Below are 18,783 nucleotides of genomic sequence, written 5' to 3' on the forward strand. Positions count from 1 at the left end.
ATATTTCCTATAAATGGATAGTTATCTCTAAAGGCTTGATAAGAGTTAGATTCTGTGTGTGTGTGTGTGTGTGTGTGTGTGTGTGCGCACGTGCTTAGGCAAGAATACTTGATAGGTGATGCTGCTTTTATATCACATCATGAAGCATATAATGTCTGATTGTCCCACTTTTAATGATGCTAAAATTAATCAGTGGGTTTAATATAACAGGTGATCTGCATAGGGAAGCACCACTTTAAGAAAATACCAGGTTTTAAAAACTTATGAAGGAAGAAGAGGGTGGGTAGGCAATATGATTCAGGGCTTTTGTTCCCTTATCCATAAAATGTATTGGTTGCATTAAAATTGAATCCCAATTGCCTGTTGTAGGCCCAATGTAACAAATCTTTAATGACTCAGGGCAAGTGCTTCCTCTTCCCTTTCCTCAAAAATAGCAGGTTTGAGACCTCAGCCTTGCTTTATCTCTATCTTTTTTACTATGAATCCTTGTTGTTAGAGTAATAAACTTAGGTAGTTAGGTGACTTGAAGTATAACATAAATTGAGAAACACAGAAGATCCCAAAGGCCCTCCCAACTAAATTTATGTGATAAATTTCAAGTAATTATAATTAACTTTTTAAACAGGGGTCAACTCCACCAGTAACTGTTTTCAAGGGTTCAAAGAAACCTTACTTAAAGGAATGCATTTTAATTATTAACCATGACACTGGAGAATGTCGGCTAGAAAAACTCAGCAGCAACATCACTGTAAAAAAAACAAGGTATGTCATTAATTAAATTATTTTATCAACATATAAATTGCAAAGGAAATGTCAGTGAAAAGAATTATTGGACTAAGTCACATTATTTTATAAGGATTGTTTCTGCGTGGCACAAAAATGTTTAAATCTTTTTCCAAGTTTAAATTTGGTAGAGACCCTTAGCCAAAAGCTTTTACCACCTCTTCCTATGATATATAAAAGCCTTTTTGTTTCTGAATATTTTCTATACGTACAGGTATACCTTTTATTCTACTGTAGATGCTTTCATAGAATTAAACTGAGCCATTAAAAACTCTCCAAAATCATTCCATCTTCATTAGTGAAAATTTATTTAGCACCTAGAATATGTAAGGCACTAGGAAAATGAAAGTTTCCTATACAAATACAAATACTAACCCTGCATTTTAATTGGATTAACAGATCATTCCATTTAAAAAGTCAGTAAGAATATATCCATCTAAAATTCTTATTTGGAGATAGGTGGTACATTATCGTGTAATATAAAGGAAGTACACTAAAAGCCATAAAAATGGCATAGACAAAAGTTGTTCTAGGACCTAAAGGAAGGGGAAAGGTATCATTGATTGGAGGTTTTAGGGAGGTCTTACTGATGTCTTGAGGTTAAGAATTTGAAGGGATACATGTACTCTGATGTTTATAGCAGCATTATCAACAGATAGCCAAAATATGGAAAGAGCCCAAAAACCCACTGAGCTGATGAATGGTCAATGGTGGTCAAGATCTATCTATCTATCTATCTATCTATCTATCTATCTATCTCTATATCTATATCTATAATGTAATATTACCCAGCCATAAAAAAGAATGAAATCTTGCCACTTGCAATAACATGGATGAAGCTAGAGAGTGTTATGCTAAGTGAATTAAGTCAGAGAGAGACAAATAACATATGATTTCACTCATATGTGGAATTTAAGAAACAAAACAAACAATCATGGGAAAAAGAGAGAAGAAAACCAAGTTTCAGACTCTTAACTATAGAGGACAAACTGATGGGGGGAGGTGAGGGAGGGATGGGTTAAATGGGTGATGGGGATTTAGGAGAGCACTTGTAATGAGCACTGGATGTAGTATGTATGTGATAAATCACTAAATTATATACTTGGAAACTAGTATTACACTGTACATCTAACTAGAATTTAAATAAAAACTTTAAAGAAAAAGAAAAAAATATTTGGGTTTTTTTTCCACCAAATATACTTGGTGATAAGAATTACCATGGGTGCTTGTTAAAAATGAGTTCCCAGATCTAACTTCAGATCAAAGAAGGACCCTGGGAAGCTCTATTTTTATTATCCCCTCCCTGTGCTAGTAATTTCTATTAGTAGGAAAGTTTGGAAAATATCACAGAGAAGATGAAGTTGTAGGCAAGGTTTGAATGCAGGAATATATTTGACTTATTTGAAGCCAGTGAGTAAGACCTCTTTGAATAGAGCAGAGATTTCTGTGCCCATGAAAAGTAGATTGACATACTTATATATATATTTTAAACAATCTACCAAACAAGTTGAGTAAAATGAAACAATGTGGGAAACAGAAAAATGCATAAACCATGATTTTTGAAAGTAGGGATGAAAATAACAATGAGGTTCTAAATACTCTGTGAAGGTAAAAATGACAGGATTTGGTAACTGGAAATGGAAGAGACAGAAATCAAGCATAACTACATTTTATACTCTTAAAAGTATTCAAAAGAAAGTATATGAATCTCCTTTAGTAACATGTCTTAAAGTTAGGAATGAAAAATGAAAATGAATGCCTGGGTGGCTCAGTCAGTTAAGCATCTGCCTTCCACTTAGGTCATGATCCTGGGGTCCCATGATTGAGCCCATATCGGGGCTCCCTGCTCAGCGGGGAGCCTACTTCTCCCTTTCTCCCGGCCCTTCATCACTGTGCTTTCTCTTGCTATCTCTGTCTCTCAAATAAGTAAATAAAATCTTTAAGAAAAAAAGAAAAATGTGAAAGTGATTTGACTTTAACAGAAATGATAATTTTAGAATTTAGGGAATTATATTTGTTATATACATATGTATCATTTCAGTTTATTTAATTTGTGTATGTCTCATCTCTTCAGTTTTGAGCAGTAGTTTTGTTTTTGTTACATTTGTATCCCTTATTGGATCTGTGTATATGTCATGTATATAATAGGATTCAATAAGTATTTGTTAAATACATATTTGTTGGGCAGCCCTGGTGGCTCAGCAGTTTAGCACCACCTTCAGCCCAGGACGTGATCCTGGAGACCCGGGATCGAGTCCCACATTGGGCTCCCTGTGTGGAGTCTGCTTTTCCCTCTGCTTGTGTCTCTGCCTCTCTCTCTCCCCTCTCTGTGTTTCTCATGAATAAATAAATAAAATCTTTTTTTAAAAAAACATATTTGTTAAATAATGAGCTAAATTAATGTTTTAATTTTTGGATTTCATTTTAAGGATCTCTAGGGAAACAAGTGGTCAATTTTAGTAACTTTGTAAGTTGCAGTTGTTAAATTTCAATCACCCCTGTTTTGACCTTTTATATTCTTAATTGCAGATTTGAAGGAAGTAGTAAAATTCAGTATCGCATAGAGCAACACCAGCAACAAATGCGGAATTCAGCTAGGACTCCGAATCTTGTGAAACATTCTCCATCTGAAGACAAACTGTCCCCAGCATCTCCAATGGATGATATCGAAAGAGGTAAAATCTAAGTGTGTATAATACCCATTGTAAGACATTACTAAGAAATGTTAGGTGAAATTTTTCATTTTAATTAACAACGGGTCTAACTTTGACACTTTTTGACATCAAAAGTGTCCTCACTTCAATAGTGAAGTGAGGAGATGTAATAAGATACAGTAAGTTCTTCTGAATTACTGCTCACTTCTCAGCAGGAAGGTGTTTCTAGGGAGATACAGTCACTTTGAAAGTAAGGAAACTTAAATCTCCATTTTTTTCTAGGTTCAAGTTGGATGTTGGTGGTATAGCAGTTGTGGGAGGAGTAGAACTCTGGTCACCTGGTCACAGTGTATTTGCTTCTGTACTCTTCCTTCATAATTTGCGAGTAGTTCTCCAATTGTATACACACACACACACCCCGTATCATCTTTATCCATTTATCGGTTGATGCACATTTGGGCTGATTCCATGATTTCGCTGTTGCTGATAATGCTATAAACATCGGGATGCATGTGCCCCTTCAAATCAGTATTTTTGTATCCTTTGGGTAAATACCTAGTAATGCAATTGCTGGATCTAGGGTAGCTCTATTTTTAACTTCTTGAGGAACCTCCATACTGTTTTCCAGAGTGGCTGCACCAGTTTGCATTCCCACCAACACTGTAAAGGGTTCCCCTTTCTCCACATCCTTATCAATAACTGTTGTTTCCTGTGGTGTTAATTTTAGCCATTCTGACAGGTATGAGGTCTCACTGTAGTTTTGATTTGTATTTCCCTGATGATGAATGATGTTGAATATCTTTTCATGGGTCTGTTAGCCATCTGCATGTCTTCTTTAGAAAAATGTCTATTCATGTCTTCTGCCTGATATTTAATTGGATTATTTGTTTTGGGGGTGTTGAGTTTAATAAGTTCTTTATATATTTTGGATACTAACCCTTTATCAGATATGTTATTTGCAACTATCTTCTCTGATTCCACAGGTTGCCTTTCAGTTTTATTGTTTCCTTTGCTGTGCAGAAGCTTTTTATTTTGACAAAGTCCTAATAGTTTATTTTTGCTTTTGTTTCCCTTCCCTTAGGAGACGTATCTAGTAAGAAGTTGCTATGGCCAATGTCAAAGAGGTTACTGCCTGTGTTCTCCTCTCAGATTTTAACGGTTTCATGTCTCATGCTTAGGTCTTTAATCTACTTAACATTCATTTTTGTGTATGGTGTAAGAAAATGGTCCAGTTTCATTTTTCTGCATGTTGCTGTCCAATTTTTCCAACACTGTTGTAAAGACTGTCTTTTTTCCCACTGGATACTATTTCATGCTTTGTCGACGTTATGAGTTCATTTCTGGGTTTTCTATTCTGTTCTATTGATCTATGTGTCTATTTTTGTGCCAGTAATACGGTGTCTAAATTTGCTAAGAGAGCAGATCTTATATATTCCCATCACACACACACACATACACATACACATACATAAATGGAAACTATGAGATGATGTTAATTAACATGATTGTCATGGGACGCCCGGGTGGCTCATTGGTTGAGCGTCTGCCTTCAGCTTAGGGTGTGATCCTGGGGTCCTGGGATCTAGTCCCACACTGGGCTCCCTGTGTGGAGCCTGCTGGTCCCTCTGCCTATATCTCTGCCTCTCTCTGTGTCTCTCATGAATAAATAAATAAAATCTAAAGAAAAACATGATTATCGCAATCATTTCACAATGTATATCAGAGCATTAAGTTGTACATTTTGGATTTGTTTCTTCCTGTGAAAAATAAAAAAATATTTAATAATTATAAAATGTCTAAAATTTTCTCCCAGAAGTTAGTTGGTCTGAGTGTTTCTCTTCAGTTAAAGCTAGGACACACAGAGTGAGAACCCTAAGAGCAGTCAGTTACCTGCGGAGTAGGTCCTGTCAGGAAAGCTTCAGAAGCTGGGGCAGGGAGCTACTCCTGAGATGAACTTCAGGCTTGGCACACAATTCTCTGTCTCCTTCATCCAGTAGATGGCGTATAGGTTCCAGTAGTTGTTGCCTGAAGTCCTGCTTATATAGGCTGAGGTTGGCCAGCAGGAGCAAGGTCAGGCTGCTGTGGCCACTGTTGGCCACATTCCACATGAATGGCCACATTCATGTCACATTCCCCCAGCCAGGGCACTCCCAGTATGGTGCCGGGCTAGCACAGGCCTTGGCGGAGTCCCTGGACTCTAGAATCCGCCAGCTTGTTGTTGCTCATCTGCAGCTCAAGAGATCCTGTTTTGGATCAACATGGTACCAGAGTGGTGATAGCAGATGGCCATAAGCTGCAGGACTTTACCCATGGGTACTGCAGCTGGCAGCCAGTCTCCCAAAGACTCTCACATGGCAGCCAGGCACTCTCGCCCCCCCAGGACATTGCCCCACTAGGTTCGACTCTTCAGGCTCTCCTTGGCCCTAAGGATGCAGCAAAGGTCTCTGCAACTTCTAGCTGTGATGTTACATCTTAGAACCACAGGTTCCTGAGTCAGGAGCTGGGGTATAGCAGTTTGGGGCACAGCTTGTCACCCAGGCCTAGCACCTGCAGTGAAACATTGGAGGTCACAATACCACACAGGTATTGTGTGGGCCCATGTGAGGCAGCAGTTCTCCAGCTTGACCATCTCCACTGGCAGGCAGAGTCTGCCAGGCCCTGGTACAGCACTCAGACACCAGCCTGGCAGATGTCGCTGTTGTTCAGTATGAGTTCCTTGAATGCTGCTTGGCCTTTGAACACCACAGCTAAGTGCTCACAACTGGCAGCTGTCAGGTTGCAGTACTCCAGCTGAAGTAGCAGCAGGAGTCCAGGAGATCTTTGCAGAACAGCTACAAGCCAGCATCTATCAGCAGATTGTCACTCGCTGAGATGCAGTTCATGCAGGATGGGCACTGAGTGCAGCATACAGGGCAGGGCCCCACAGCCAGCCTTCATCAGACAGCAGTTCTGGAGACTGAGCTTCTGTATCTCGCAGGTGAGGCTCTGCAGGCCCTGGAGCACTAGGTACATACAGGCATCACCCCGCTCTTTGGTGCAAAGGCTAAACTCTGTCAGGGAAGGGTTGGCCCAGAGAGCAGAGCTGCTATGCTTGCAGCATACTTCTATGAGGCCTCCATTGTCCAGCCTGACCACCTTAAACTGCTCAATCAGAGATGGGACCTCTCTCCATCCAGGGTCACTCAACTGCTCACATTGAATGTCCAGATTCTTGGTTCAAGAGGAAGTATATTCTCAGGTTGAGCCACTTATACTGGGGCCAGGAGCCTGTTGGTACACTGTAAATATAAATACTTATGTCAATTTCAGGTCAAAAAAGCTGGAAAAAAAAAAAAGAAATTCATCTGTACATATTGCATTGCCTTTTATGAATTGGGAGAGTAAGAGGAAGGAATTGGAGGATGGTTTCTACCTAAATAGATTTTAATTTTTACAGTTTCAATTTTTTACATTCTTTATTTTATTTGAAATATATAAATATTTAAGTATAATGATATAATAAATGTAGTATTTAGATTTAAGCATTGCCTATGTCTTTTAATGGTAGGGGAGCTTTTTTTTCTTAAAGATTTTATTTATTTATTTGAGAGAGAGAGAGTGTGGGTACACACAAGTTAGAGGGGAAGGGGCAGAAAGAAAGGAAGAAGCAGGCTCCCCACTGAGCAGGGAGTCCCACGTAGGGCTCAACCCCAGGACCCCTGGGATCATGACCTGATCATGACCAAAGGCAGACGCTTAACTGACTGAGCCACCCACAGGTGCCCCATAAGAAGCTCTTTAAATAAAATGATTTAAATGCTCTAAATGTATGTTTAATTTCATTCATTCCTCAACAGTTAGAAGCTAACACATTCCAATTTTATTTATTATTTATATTTGATTTTATTTAACCTATCAGTTAATTTCTGATTTATTTTCAGAACTGAAGGCAGAAGCTAGCCTAATGGACCAGATGAGTAGTTGTGATAGTTCATCGGATTCCAGAAGTTCATCATCTTCAAGCAGTGAGGATAGTTCCAGTGACTCAGATGATGAGGAATGCAGATCCTCTCCTTCTGATCCAGGGAATTATGTCTCGGGACATCCTGCCATGTCTGCCATGCCACAGGGTAGGATTCCTTATATGGATGACAGCCAGAATAGATCTCATGACCACAGTGGCCTTCTGATGAATACTTTAAGTAAGTATATAAAAACATGAGTAATTAGAAAAGTAAGAACTCACAGTGTCATCGTAGCAATTATGATCTAAAATTTGGATAAAGAGAAAAACTCTTATTCATTTGATACTATGATTAATCATTACCTTTTTGTTGAATTACTCCTTTTCTTTTGACTCTGTGACATAATGTCTTACTGGTTTTTCTCCTATCTCTAGATACTTTTCTCTCTATCCTTTGGCAGTTTAGAATATTCTACTCAGTCATTAGAGGTGGAGTTCATCAAGCCTTAATTCTAGATCTTTTTTTCTTTTTACTCCACATTATTTCCCTAGATAACCTCCTCCATATTTCTGCTATAATTAATACTTACATATAGATAGCTTATAAATCTGCATCTCCAACCCAGACCTCTGAGCTCTGGAAACAAGTAGGTCCAACACCATCTTTTAATAAAGGCATCCCAAGTTCACTTTGCCCAAAACCAACTTATAATCATTGGCTCACTGTTTCCTCTTAGAGAAAGGTAGGATTCATCTAATTATGCAATCTAGAAGCCTAATGGTATGCAACGATTTATTTCATCTTCATTTTTACAGTGTAGTCAATCTTTCATCAAGTTCTGTTTATTTTACCTCCTTAATATTTCTCAAATTCATCTACTTCTCTGCATCTCCACTACTATCACTTTAGTTCAACTTGCTGTTATTTCTTGCTTTTAACTCTGCAGTGGTTTCTAACTGGTTTACTACTTACCTACTCAAACCCATTTTTGATCCTTTATGTACATTGCAGCCATATTGATCTTTTCATAACTAAAATATAATTTTATATGTATGTGTGTGTGTGTATATATATATGTGTGTGTATGTATGTGTATATATGTATATGTATATGTATATACATATATATACATATCACATCATCTTTATCCACTCATCAGTTGATAGGCATTTGGGCTCTTCCCATGTTTTGGCTATTGTACGTAGTTCTGTTATAAAATTGGGGTGCATGTGCCTCTTTGAATAACTATTTTTGTATCCTTTGGATAAATACCCTTAGTGCAATTGCTGGGTTGTAGGTAGTTCTAATTTTAACTTTTTGAGGAACCACCATATAGTTTTTCCAGAGTGGCTACATCAGTTTGCATTGCCACCAACACTGTAAGACAGTTCCCCTTTCTCCACATCCTTGCCAACATCTGCTGTTTCCTGAGTTGCAAATTTTAGCCATTCTAACAGGTGTAAGGTGGTTTTGATTTGTATTTCCCTGATGATGAATGATGTTGAGCATTTTTTCATGTGTCTGTTAGTCATTTTTATGTCTTCTTAAGAGAAGTATCTATTCTGTCTTCTGCCCGTTTCTTTTTTTTTTTTAAGATTTTATTTATTTATTCATGAGAGACGCAGAGAGAGAGAGAGAGAGAGAGAGAGAGAGAGAGAGAGGCAGAGACATAGGCAGAGGGAGAAACAGGCTTAATGCAGGGAACCTGATGTGGGACTCGATCCCGGGACTCCAGGTTCACACCCTGGGCCGAAGGCAGGTGCTAAACCACTGAGCCATCCAGGGATCCCCTTCTGCCCATTTCTTAACTGGACTTTTAAATTTTGGGGGTATTAAGTTTTATAAGTTATTTATAGATTTTGAATACTAACCCTTTATTGAATATGTCATTTGCAAATATCTTTTCCCATTTCATAGGCTTTTAGTTTTGTTGATTATTTCCTTTGCTGTGTAAAAGCTTTTTTTTTTTTTATTGATGAAGTCCCAATAGTTCATTTTTGCTTATGTTTTCCTTACCTCTGGACATGTGTCTAATAAGAAGCTGCTGCAGCTTTGATCAAAGAAATTGATGCCTGTGTTCTTCTCTAGGATTTTGATGGATTCCTGTCTCACACTTAGGTCTTTAATCCATTTAGAATCTATTTTTGTGTATGGTGTTAGAAAGTGGTCCAGTTTCATTCTTCTGCATGTGGCTGTCCAATTTTCCCAGCACCATTTGAAGAGACAGTCTTTTTTCCATTGGATATTCATTCCTGCTTTGTTGAAGATTAGTTGACTATATAGTCATGAGTTCATTTCTGTGTTTTCTGCTCTGTTCCATTGATCTGTATGTCTGTTTTTGTGGAAATACCATGCTGTCTTGATTATTACAGCTTTGTAATAGAGCTTGAAGTCCAGAATTGTGATGCCTCCCACTTTGCTCTTCTTTTTCTTCTTCTTTTTTTTAATTTAAAATTTTTTAGGGGCACCTGGGTGACTCAGGTGGTCAAGTTTCTGCCTTTGGCTCAGGTCACAATCTCCAGTCCTGGGATCGAGCCCCACATTAGGCTCCCAGCTCAGCAGAGAGTCTGCTTCTTCCTCTCCCTCTCCCCCTGCTTGTGCTCTTTCTGTGTGTCTCTCTCTCAAATGAGTTTTTTAAAAATCTTTTTAAAAAATTAAATAAATAAATGTTGTCAGTTAACATGTAGTGAAATATTGGTTTCAGGAATAGAATTAAGTGATTCATCACTCACATGCAACACTCAGTACTCATCACAAGTGCCCTCTTTAATACCCACCACCCATTTAGCCTATCCCCACCAGCTCCCTCCATCAACCCTATTTGTTCTCTGTCATTAAGAGTCACTTATGGCTTGTTTAAAGACAAATGTCAGGCAGCCCAGATGGCTCAGTGGTTTAGCGCCACCTTCAGCCCAGGGCCTGATCCTGGAGACCCTGGATCGAGTCCCATATCAGGCTCTTGCATGGAGCCTGCTTCTCCCTCTGCCTGTGTCTCTGCCTCTGTCTCTCCCTCTCTGTGTCTCAAATGAATTAATAAATAAATAAAAATCTTTAAAATAAATAAGAAATGTTATATGATACCACTTATGTGGAATTTAAGAAAGAAAACAGATAAACATATAGAAAGGGAGAAAACAATAAAAGAAGAGAGGGAAACAAGCTCTTCTTTTTCAACATTACTTTGGCTATTCAGAGTCTTTTCTGGTTCCATACAGATTTTAGAATTGTTTGTTCTAGCTCTGTGAAAAATACTGGTGTCATTTTGATAGGTATTACATTGAATGTATAGATTCCTTTGGGAACTATAGGCATTTTAACAATATTTGTTCTTCCAATCCATGAGTGTGGGATGTTTTCCCATTCCTTTGTGTCTTCCTCAATTTCTTTCATAAGTGTTCTGTAGTTTTCAGAGTACAGATCTTTTACCTTTTTGGTTAGGTTTATTCCTAGGTATCTTATGGTTTTGGGTACAATTGTAAATGAGATCAATTCCTATCTCTTTCTGCTACTTCATTATTGGTGTATAGAAATGCAACAGACTTCTTTCTATGTGTTGATTTTATATCCTGCAACTTTGCTGAATTCCTATATCATTTCTAGCAGTTTTTTGTTGGGGTCTTTTGGGTTTTCTACATAGAGTATCATGTTGTATGCAAAGAGTGAAAGTTTGACTTCTTCCTTGCCAGTTTGTATGCCTTTTATTTCTTTTTGTTCTCTGAAGGCTGAGGCTAGGACTTCTAAGACAGTGTTGAACAACAATGGTGAGAGTGGCGATTCCCATCTTGTTCCGGACCTTAGGGGGAAAGCTGTTTTGCTTCATAAAGCATGATATTATTTTTTTTTAAGATTTTATTTATTTATTTATTCATCAGAGAGAGAGAGAGAGAGAGAGAGAGAGAGGCAGAGACATAGGCAGAGGAAGAAGACTCCATGCAGGGAGCCTGACATGGGACTCGATCTCGGGTCTCCAGGATCACACCCTGGGCTGAAGGCAGCACTAAACTGCTGAGCCACCCGGGCTGCCCACAGAGCATGACATTAGCTGTGTGTGAGTCTTTCATATATGGCATTTATGATGTTGAGGTATGTTCCTTCTATCTTCTAGGATGTTCCTTAACCTCCATTTGTGGTCTTCCCAAATGTTTTCTTGTGGTTGACTTCAAGTTTCATAGCATTCATAGCATTGTGGTCTGAAACTATGAATGGTATGATCCCAGTCTTTTTGGTGCTGGTTGAGGCCTGATTTGTGACCCACTATGTGGTCTATCCTGAAGAAAGTTCCATATGTACTCAAAAAGAATGGGTATTCTGCTGCTCTAGGATAAAATGCTCTAAATATATCTTTTTAAGTCCATCTGGTCCATTGTGTCATTAAAAGCCTTTGTTTCCTTGTTGATCTTCAACTTATATTATCTGTCCATTGCTTTGAGTGGGATCTTAAAGTTCCCTACTTTTATTATATTATTATCAATGAGTTTCTTTAAGTTTATTATTAATTGGTTTATATTTTTGGCTGCTCCTAAGTTAGGGGCATAAATATTTACAATTGTTAGATAGACCCTTTAATTATGATATAGTGCCCTTCTTCACCTACAGTCTTTGGTTTAAAATCTAATTTGGAAAAAAAAATCTAATTTGGCTAGGTTGGCTAGATGGCTACTCCAGCTTTCTTTTGATGTCCATTAGCATGATAAATCGTTTTCTATTCTCTTAGTTTCAATCTGGAAGTGTCTTTAGGTATAAAATAAGTCTCTTGTAAGCAGCATATATCAATGAGTCTTTTTTTTTTAAATCCATTCTCCTGAACCTGTGTCTTTTGTTTGGAGCATTTAGTCCATTTACATTCAGAGTAATTATTGAAAGATATGAATTTAGTGCCATTATATTACCTGTAAAGTCACTGTTCCTGTAAATTGTTTCCGTTCTTCTCTAGTCTTTGTTGCTCTTGGTCTCTCCTGCTCCAAGGGTCCCCTTTAATATTTCTTGCAGAGCTGGTTTAGTGTTCACAAACTCCTTTAGTTTTGCTTGTCTTGGAAACTCTTTATTTTTCCTTCTATTCTGAATGACAGCCTTGCTAGATAAAGTATTCTCAGCTGCATATTTGTCCCATTTAGCACACTGAGTATATCAGGCCTGTCCTTTGTGGCCTGCCTGGTCTTTGTGGACAGGTCTGCCACCATTCTTAAGTATAAGAATAAGGTCTCAAATACCTTGTAGGATAAGAACTTCTCTCTCTCTTTTTTAAGATTTTATTTATTTATTCATGAGCGACACAGAAAGAGAGGCAGAGACACAGGCAGAGGGAGGAGAAGCAGGCTCCATGCAAGGAGCCCAACACGGGACTCAATCCTGGGATTCCAAGATCTCACCCTGAGCCAAAGGCAGATGCTCAACCACTGAGCCACCCAGGCATCCCAGGACTTTCTTGAGGTGCTTTCAGAATTATGTTTTTATCTTTGTATTTTACAAGTTTCACTAGATAGGTTGTGGTGTTAACTTGGTTTTTTTTTTGTTGTTGTTGTTGTTGTTTTGGTTTTTTTTTAGGGAATTCTCTGTGTCTCTTGGACCAAAATGCCTATTTCCTTCCTCAGATTAGTTCTCAGCTATAATCTGTTCAAATAAACCTTTTGCCCTTTTTTCCTGCTCTTCTTCTGGGATTCCTATGATATAGATATTATTTGGCTTTATGGAATTGCTGAGTTCCCTAAGTCTACCTTCATGATCTAATAGTTTTATTTTCTTCTTCTTTTTCAGCTTCATTATTTTCCTTAGTTTTATTTTTTATATCATCTAGTCATTCCTCTGTTTCTTCCATCCTTGTTGTAATTACATATAGCCTGTTTTGTATCTCAGTTATAACATTTTTAATTTCAGCTTGATTTGTCTTAGGTCCTTTTATCTGTGCAGCAGGGTCTCTCTGGTGTCTTCTATGCATTTTTCAAGTCCAGCTAGTAATCTTATAACTCTTGATTTAAATTCTTGTTCAGATACATTGCTTAAATCTGCCTTGAACAAGTCCCAGGCTGTGTGTGATACCTTCCTGACCTTTCTTTTGGGGAGAATTCTTCCATCTTGTCATTTTGGCTAAGTTTCTGTCTTTTGCATGTTATAAAAGTTTGTTATGTTTTCTGCACCTGCGAGTAATGCTGTATTAAAAAGGAGTCATAGACTGTCCAGGGCCTGGTACTTCAGGAAGTGTTTCTGGTATATGCTATGTGCTCTCTGCTGTTGTGTTTTGGCTGCTCTTTCGCACTGGTCAGCCCTCTGCAGAGTTCCTTCTTGTTGCAGTGGGGAGTGTTTGGAGCTTTAACTGGGTGTGCTTTGTTTGTTAAAATAAGCCTGGGGGAAAAAAAAAGAAAGAGAAAAAACTTAAAAAGAATCCCTGATTCAAAAACAAAGAAAAGGAAAAGGAACCAAAAAACCCCCAAAGAGACAACCAAGAAACTATAAGCCTGATTCCAAAGGAAAAGAAAGGAGAGGGAAGAACAAGAAAAGTGAAAAAGAAACCTGATCCAAAAAAGAGAGAGAGAGAGAGAGAGAGAGAGAGGAAAGAAATGAAATAAAACTAACAAAAAACCATAAGCCTGATTCCAAAGGGGAAAAGAAAAAGAAGAAGAAAACTACAGCCTGGTCCTATTAATACCAGAACTGAAGATGATGCTTTGAAGCACTGTCTAATCAGCAGACTTGATGCATGTGGGGTGCTGGCTGTGCTGGTCTTCAGGGGGAGAGGCCTACTCTACTGGCTCATAATCAGTCCTCCAGTACATATGCACTTGCTAGGCACAGGGAAGCAAGGTTTGGTGTAAGTGGCTCCTACCTCTACTGGCTCTGCCCACTTTTTTATCTGATTGTTTGGTTTTTGGTAATAAGTCATATAAATTCTTTATATATTTTAGATATTAACCCCTTATTGAATATACCATTTGCAAATATCTTCTCCCATTCAGTAGATTGTCTTTTTGTTTTGTTGATGTGTCCTTCATCATGCAAAATCTTTTTATTTTGTTGTAGTCCCAGTAGTTTATTTTTGCTTTTGTTTTGCTTGTCTTAAGAGACATATCTAGAAAAATGTTGCAATGACTGATGTCAAAGAAATTGCTTCTATGCTCTCTTCTAGAATTTGTATGGTTTTAGGCCTCACATTTAGGTCTTAATCCATCTTAAGTTTATTTTTGTGCATGATGTTAGACAGTGGTCCAGTTTCATTCTTTTGCATATATTTGTCCAATTTTCCCAGCACCATTTATTATACATTCTTACCTCCTTTGTCATAGATTAATCAACTAACTATATAAACATCGGTTTATTTCTGAGCCATCTACTATATTCCATTGATATATATGTCTATTTTTGAACCACTACCATACTGTTTTGATTACTACAGCTTCGTAGTATAGTTTGAAATCTTTAATGACTCAATTTAGAATTAAGCAAGATAACATACCACTCATAATATTAACAATTTTTCTTTTTATTTAATTTGTTGAATTAAGAATTAGAAAAGCATCAGTATCACTAATATGTTTTCCAAAACAATTAAATAAAGAAAACCTTTGTAAAGTTCTGGGAAAATAAAGTCTTCTTTCAGTTTACATGATAGTTCCATCCTTGTAAGTTTCAGTGAATTTTAAATCTATGCAAAAGAGTAGTTTACAAACAGGCCTTTTAAGTAAATGAATATACCACTGGACTTTGAAAAGTTTTGCAGAACATAGTAGAGTTCTTTATTATGCAAGACTGGTCCCTGCATTGTAATACATTTACCTTTCCTAAATTCTCCTTCTACTAACTACCACTAGCAATCTGCAAATTATTTGGACAAGTAACATTTCACATAAATTTCTGTAACATCTCTGCGGGAACACTATTTTTCTCACTGAGAACCTTTGGCTTAAGAGTCTGAGTGCATTTGCTATGGGTTAACTCTTTATTCCATTTTGATTGGAAATGTTTCCTTTAGTAGCATGTCATGGTCACAGGCTAACCTGATAAATTAAAAATCAACCAAACATGTCAACAGCATGGTAATACCATGCATATAACCTGTACAGCATGAAGTCTGTTAACAAAAGTGGAACTTAGGACATTCGGGTTTGACCTAAGACACTCAGATTATGGGTATCATACCAAGTTGAACATTCTTATGGCATTGAACAGTTGTGTAATAAATAGAAACTTAATCCTTGAAAAGTATAAAATGGTCATGGGAACCAGATACACAAAAGAAGCTTTAGCAGATTTCTTTATCAAATAATGTAAAGTTCTGGAGTTCATCCAGTGGCCTGAGCTCTCTTACAACAACTTATTTATGGCCAGAAACTACTCCTCTTAAATTGGGAATTAGCTTCAAATTATGCCACTTTTTGTTGATTGGAGTAGTTCAAAAATACAAGAATGTTTTTAACCATTCTAATTTACTATTCAAATGATATTATCCAATCCCATATCTTCAAATAAACCCCTGCAGTTGGTGACTCCCAAATCTTTATTTCTAGGAGTAACCTCTACTTTGAGCTCCAGACTTATATATACAATTGCCTATAATATATTTACTTGAATATTTACTGTGTCTCTCAAATGTGTCATGCTGAAAATTGAACTTGTGATTTTTCTCACACAATCTTGTTCCACTGGTATTTCTTATATCAGTAAATGATACCACCATCCAGTTATTTAGATCAGAAATGCTGGGGGTCTTTCTTCACTTTTCTTTCTCTCATGCCCTAAATTCAGTACTTTTGATAATCCTGGAAGTTCTATCATTATATTATAATCCCAACTGCTTAGCACTACCTCTCCAAGCCACCTGAGGTAAAGCCAGTATTATTTCTTATGTGAGAAGCTGGAATACAATTATAGTATATCAGAGTGTGTATATATATATATTCACTGTAAAACATTTCAAATCAGTTGCTTGCTTAAGCAAGTACATATAGTATATTCACTGTATAGTATATTATAGTTTATTCACTGTAAAACATTTCAAGTCAGTTGCTTGCTTAAAATTTTCTGATGAATTCCCATTACATTTCAAACAAAATCCAAAGTTTTTATGATAACCTAGAAATCATGGTCTTCTGGATATCTTTCTGACCTCATTTCTTATCATCTCTTCCTCATTCATTCCACTCAAGCCTCAGGGCCTTCCTACAATCAGAGAACACAACAAGCATGCTTCTGCCTTGGGGCATTTGTATTTGCTGTTCCCTGAGCCTGGACAGTACCTGCCTTCCATCCACATTTTCATAACTTTCTACATTTGGATCTCTGTTCAAATGTCATCCTTCAAGGAAGCCTTCCCAACTATCCTATCTAGAATAGCACCTCTCATCACTCTTCCCATACCCATCTTCATTTTTTCATAGTATTTATCCCTGTTTGGCATCATATTATATATTTATTTATTTACTATCGATCTCCCTCCACTGGAATGTAAGTTCCATTTCTGTAAGCACATCAATGAATTACAAAAAGAACAATGATGAGTTACTCTTAACATATATTATTTAATATTTTGACTGAATTTTAAGTATGAATTAGTTTTAAGTAGGTTTTTTTTTTTAATTCTTCAAAATGATTTAGGCTGATCTTCTAAACCACATTTTACTCATCACCTGATATAATTTAATCAGTAGGAGTAACAAAGAAAGGTGGTGTTGGTGTGTGAAAAAAGACTGACATAGTTGCCAGATGATACTAAAACTATGCTGAAGATTGATGATGTATGTTTTTATGAGCAGTATTAATTTTTGGAATTATTAATGATGTGACTAAATTATAGGACAAGCAATCTAATTATTTTGTCATTACAAAATGCTGGTTCAAATGGAATCACTGTTGGTATTATATTTTGCATGATATTTATGTTATCCAAAAATAAGTATGGTAAGTATGAAAATATTAAATAATTGCTACAGTTCTACTATTTTTTTATTTTAGGAAATGATTTGCAGCTGAGTGAATCAGGAAGTGACAGTGATGATTGAAGAAACATCCAGCTATAAATATAAAATTTGTAAGATGTGATAATTTACTTTATATTAAGACTAGAGATTCCTAAGACTGAAGAAAATGTATCTTAACTTTTGATGATAAAAGAAGTTAAATGTGATTCAGAATTTTCAGTTGATATTATATTTTTGACCTTTTTTAAGTGTAGCATTTTCATGTGCTTTCCATTTATTAGGTTTTACAGATGAGAAAACAGAGTTAGGTAACTTGCCCACATATTGTTAACAAGTGTCAGATCAGGTGTTCTAAAGCGTTCAAGTTCACACTGTTTTACCACACTACTGCTTTCCGATTGTGAAATGTCAAAATAATTGATTTATAATAAATGTCCATGGTTTTACTTAAATCTCTGAGCCTTTTATATCTGATAGTCCTTAAATTTTGGTTAAGAATACTTTAATTCTTGACAAAATTAAGCTATAAGTTAAGGTAAAAGTAAAGCTACATAATTGTTTTATTATTTTTTAAGATTTTATTTCTTCATGACAGACACAGAGAGAGAGGCAGAGACACTGGCAGAGGGAGAAGCAGGCCTCCATGCAGGGAACCTGACATGGGACTCGATTCTGGGTCTCCAGGATCACACACTGGGTGGTGTTAAACTGCTCAGCCACCCGGGCTGCCCTACATAATTTTTTTAATGAAAAAACTGTTTTTGTATCTCTTATCTTTTGTCATTTTAAAATTTTGCTTTTGAGAAAACATAAGCAGTTAAGTGTTAAGTAGATAAATAATTAGTATTTACATCTACAGTATTTTTGAATTTGGGGAAAATGATAAATATTAATATTAGATTATAGTTGAGAGCCACTGATCAGCAGCAAGTTCTTTTTCTTCTTTTTTTCTTTTTTAAGTTTCTTTTTTTTTTTTTAATAAAACTTCACTTTTTAGAGCAGTTTTAGGTTCATGGCAAAATTGAGCAGAAACTACAGAGAATTCTCACATATTCCCTGTTCCCTTCTATACACAGACTGCCCCACTATAAACACCCTGCAGCAAAGTGATACATTTTTACAACTGATGAATCTTAACATTGACACGCCATCACCTACAGTCCATATTTGCATTAGAGTCCACTCTTTGTATTGTACATTCTGTGGGTTTTGACGAATGTGCAGTTATACGTATCCATCATTGTAGCATCAAACAGAATAGTTTCACTGTCCTAAAAATCCTGTGCTCTTCCTCTTCCCCCCAACCCCAACTGCTGGTAGCCACTGTCTCCCTAGTTTTGTCTTTTCCAGCACGTCATATTATTAGAATCATACAGTACGCTGCTTTTTCAGACTGGCTTCTTTCACTTAAATTTGTACTTCAGTTTTTTCCATGTCTTTTTCATGACTTCGTAGCTCATTCCTTTTTAGCACTGAAAAACACTATATTGTCTG

At 36.9% G+C, this 18,783-nt stretch overlaps 1 protein-coding gene across 3 annotated transcripts in view; it reads left to right on the forward strand.

The window, feature by feature from the left end:
* EAF2 (ELL associated factor 2) overlaps window positions 1-17,735 on the forward strand; it is a 33,242-nt gene extending 15,507 nt beyond the window's left edge. Inside the window, exons 3-6 of one of the 3 annotated variants that reach the window (XM_025990155.2) lie at window positions 626-762; window positions 3,313-3,458; window positions 7,358-7,618; window positions 17,324-17,735. In XM_025990155.2, the coding sequence (XP_025845940.1) occupies window positions 626-762; window positions 3,313-3,458; window positions 7,358-7,618; window positions 17,324-17,370 (591 nt within the window). In that variant the 3' untranslated portion in view covers window positions 17,371-17,735. Of the gene's footprint in view, window positions 1-625; window positions 763-3,312; window positions 3,459-4,518; window positions 4,869-7,357; window positions 7,619-17,323 lie in introns of those variants that run through there. The other 2 variants (XM_072724564.1, XM_072724567.1) reach the window with 2 other exon arrangements.
* The last annotated feature ends 1,048 nt before the right edge of the window (window positions 17,736-18,783 follow it).

This window comes from Vulpes vulpes, chromosome 1 (genome assembly GCF_048418805.1).
Source record: "Vulpes vulpes isolate BD-2025 chromosome 1, VulVul3, whole genome shotgun sequence".
In the NCBI taxonomy this organism is placed as follows: domain Eukaryota; kingdom Metazoa; phylum Chordata; class Mammalia; order Carnivora; family Canidae; genus Vulpes; species Vulpes vulpes.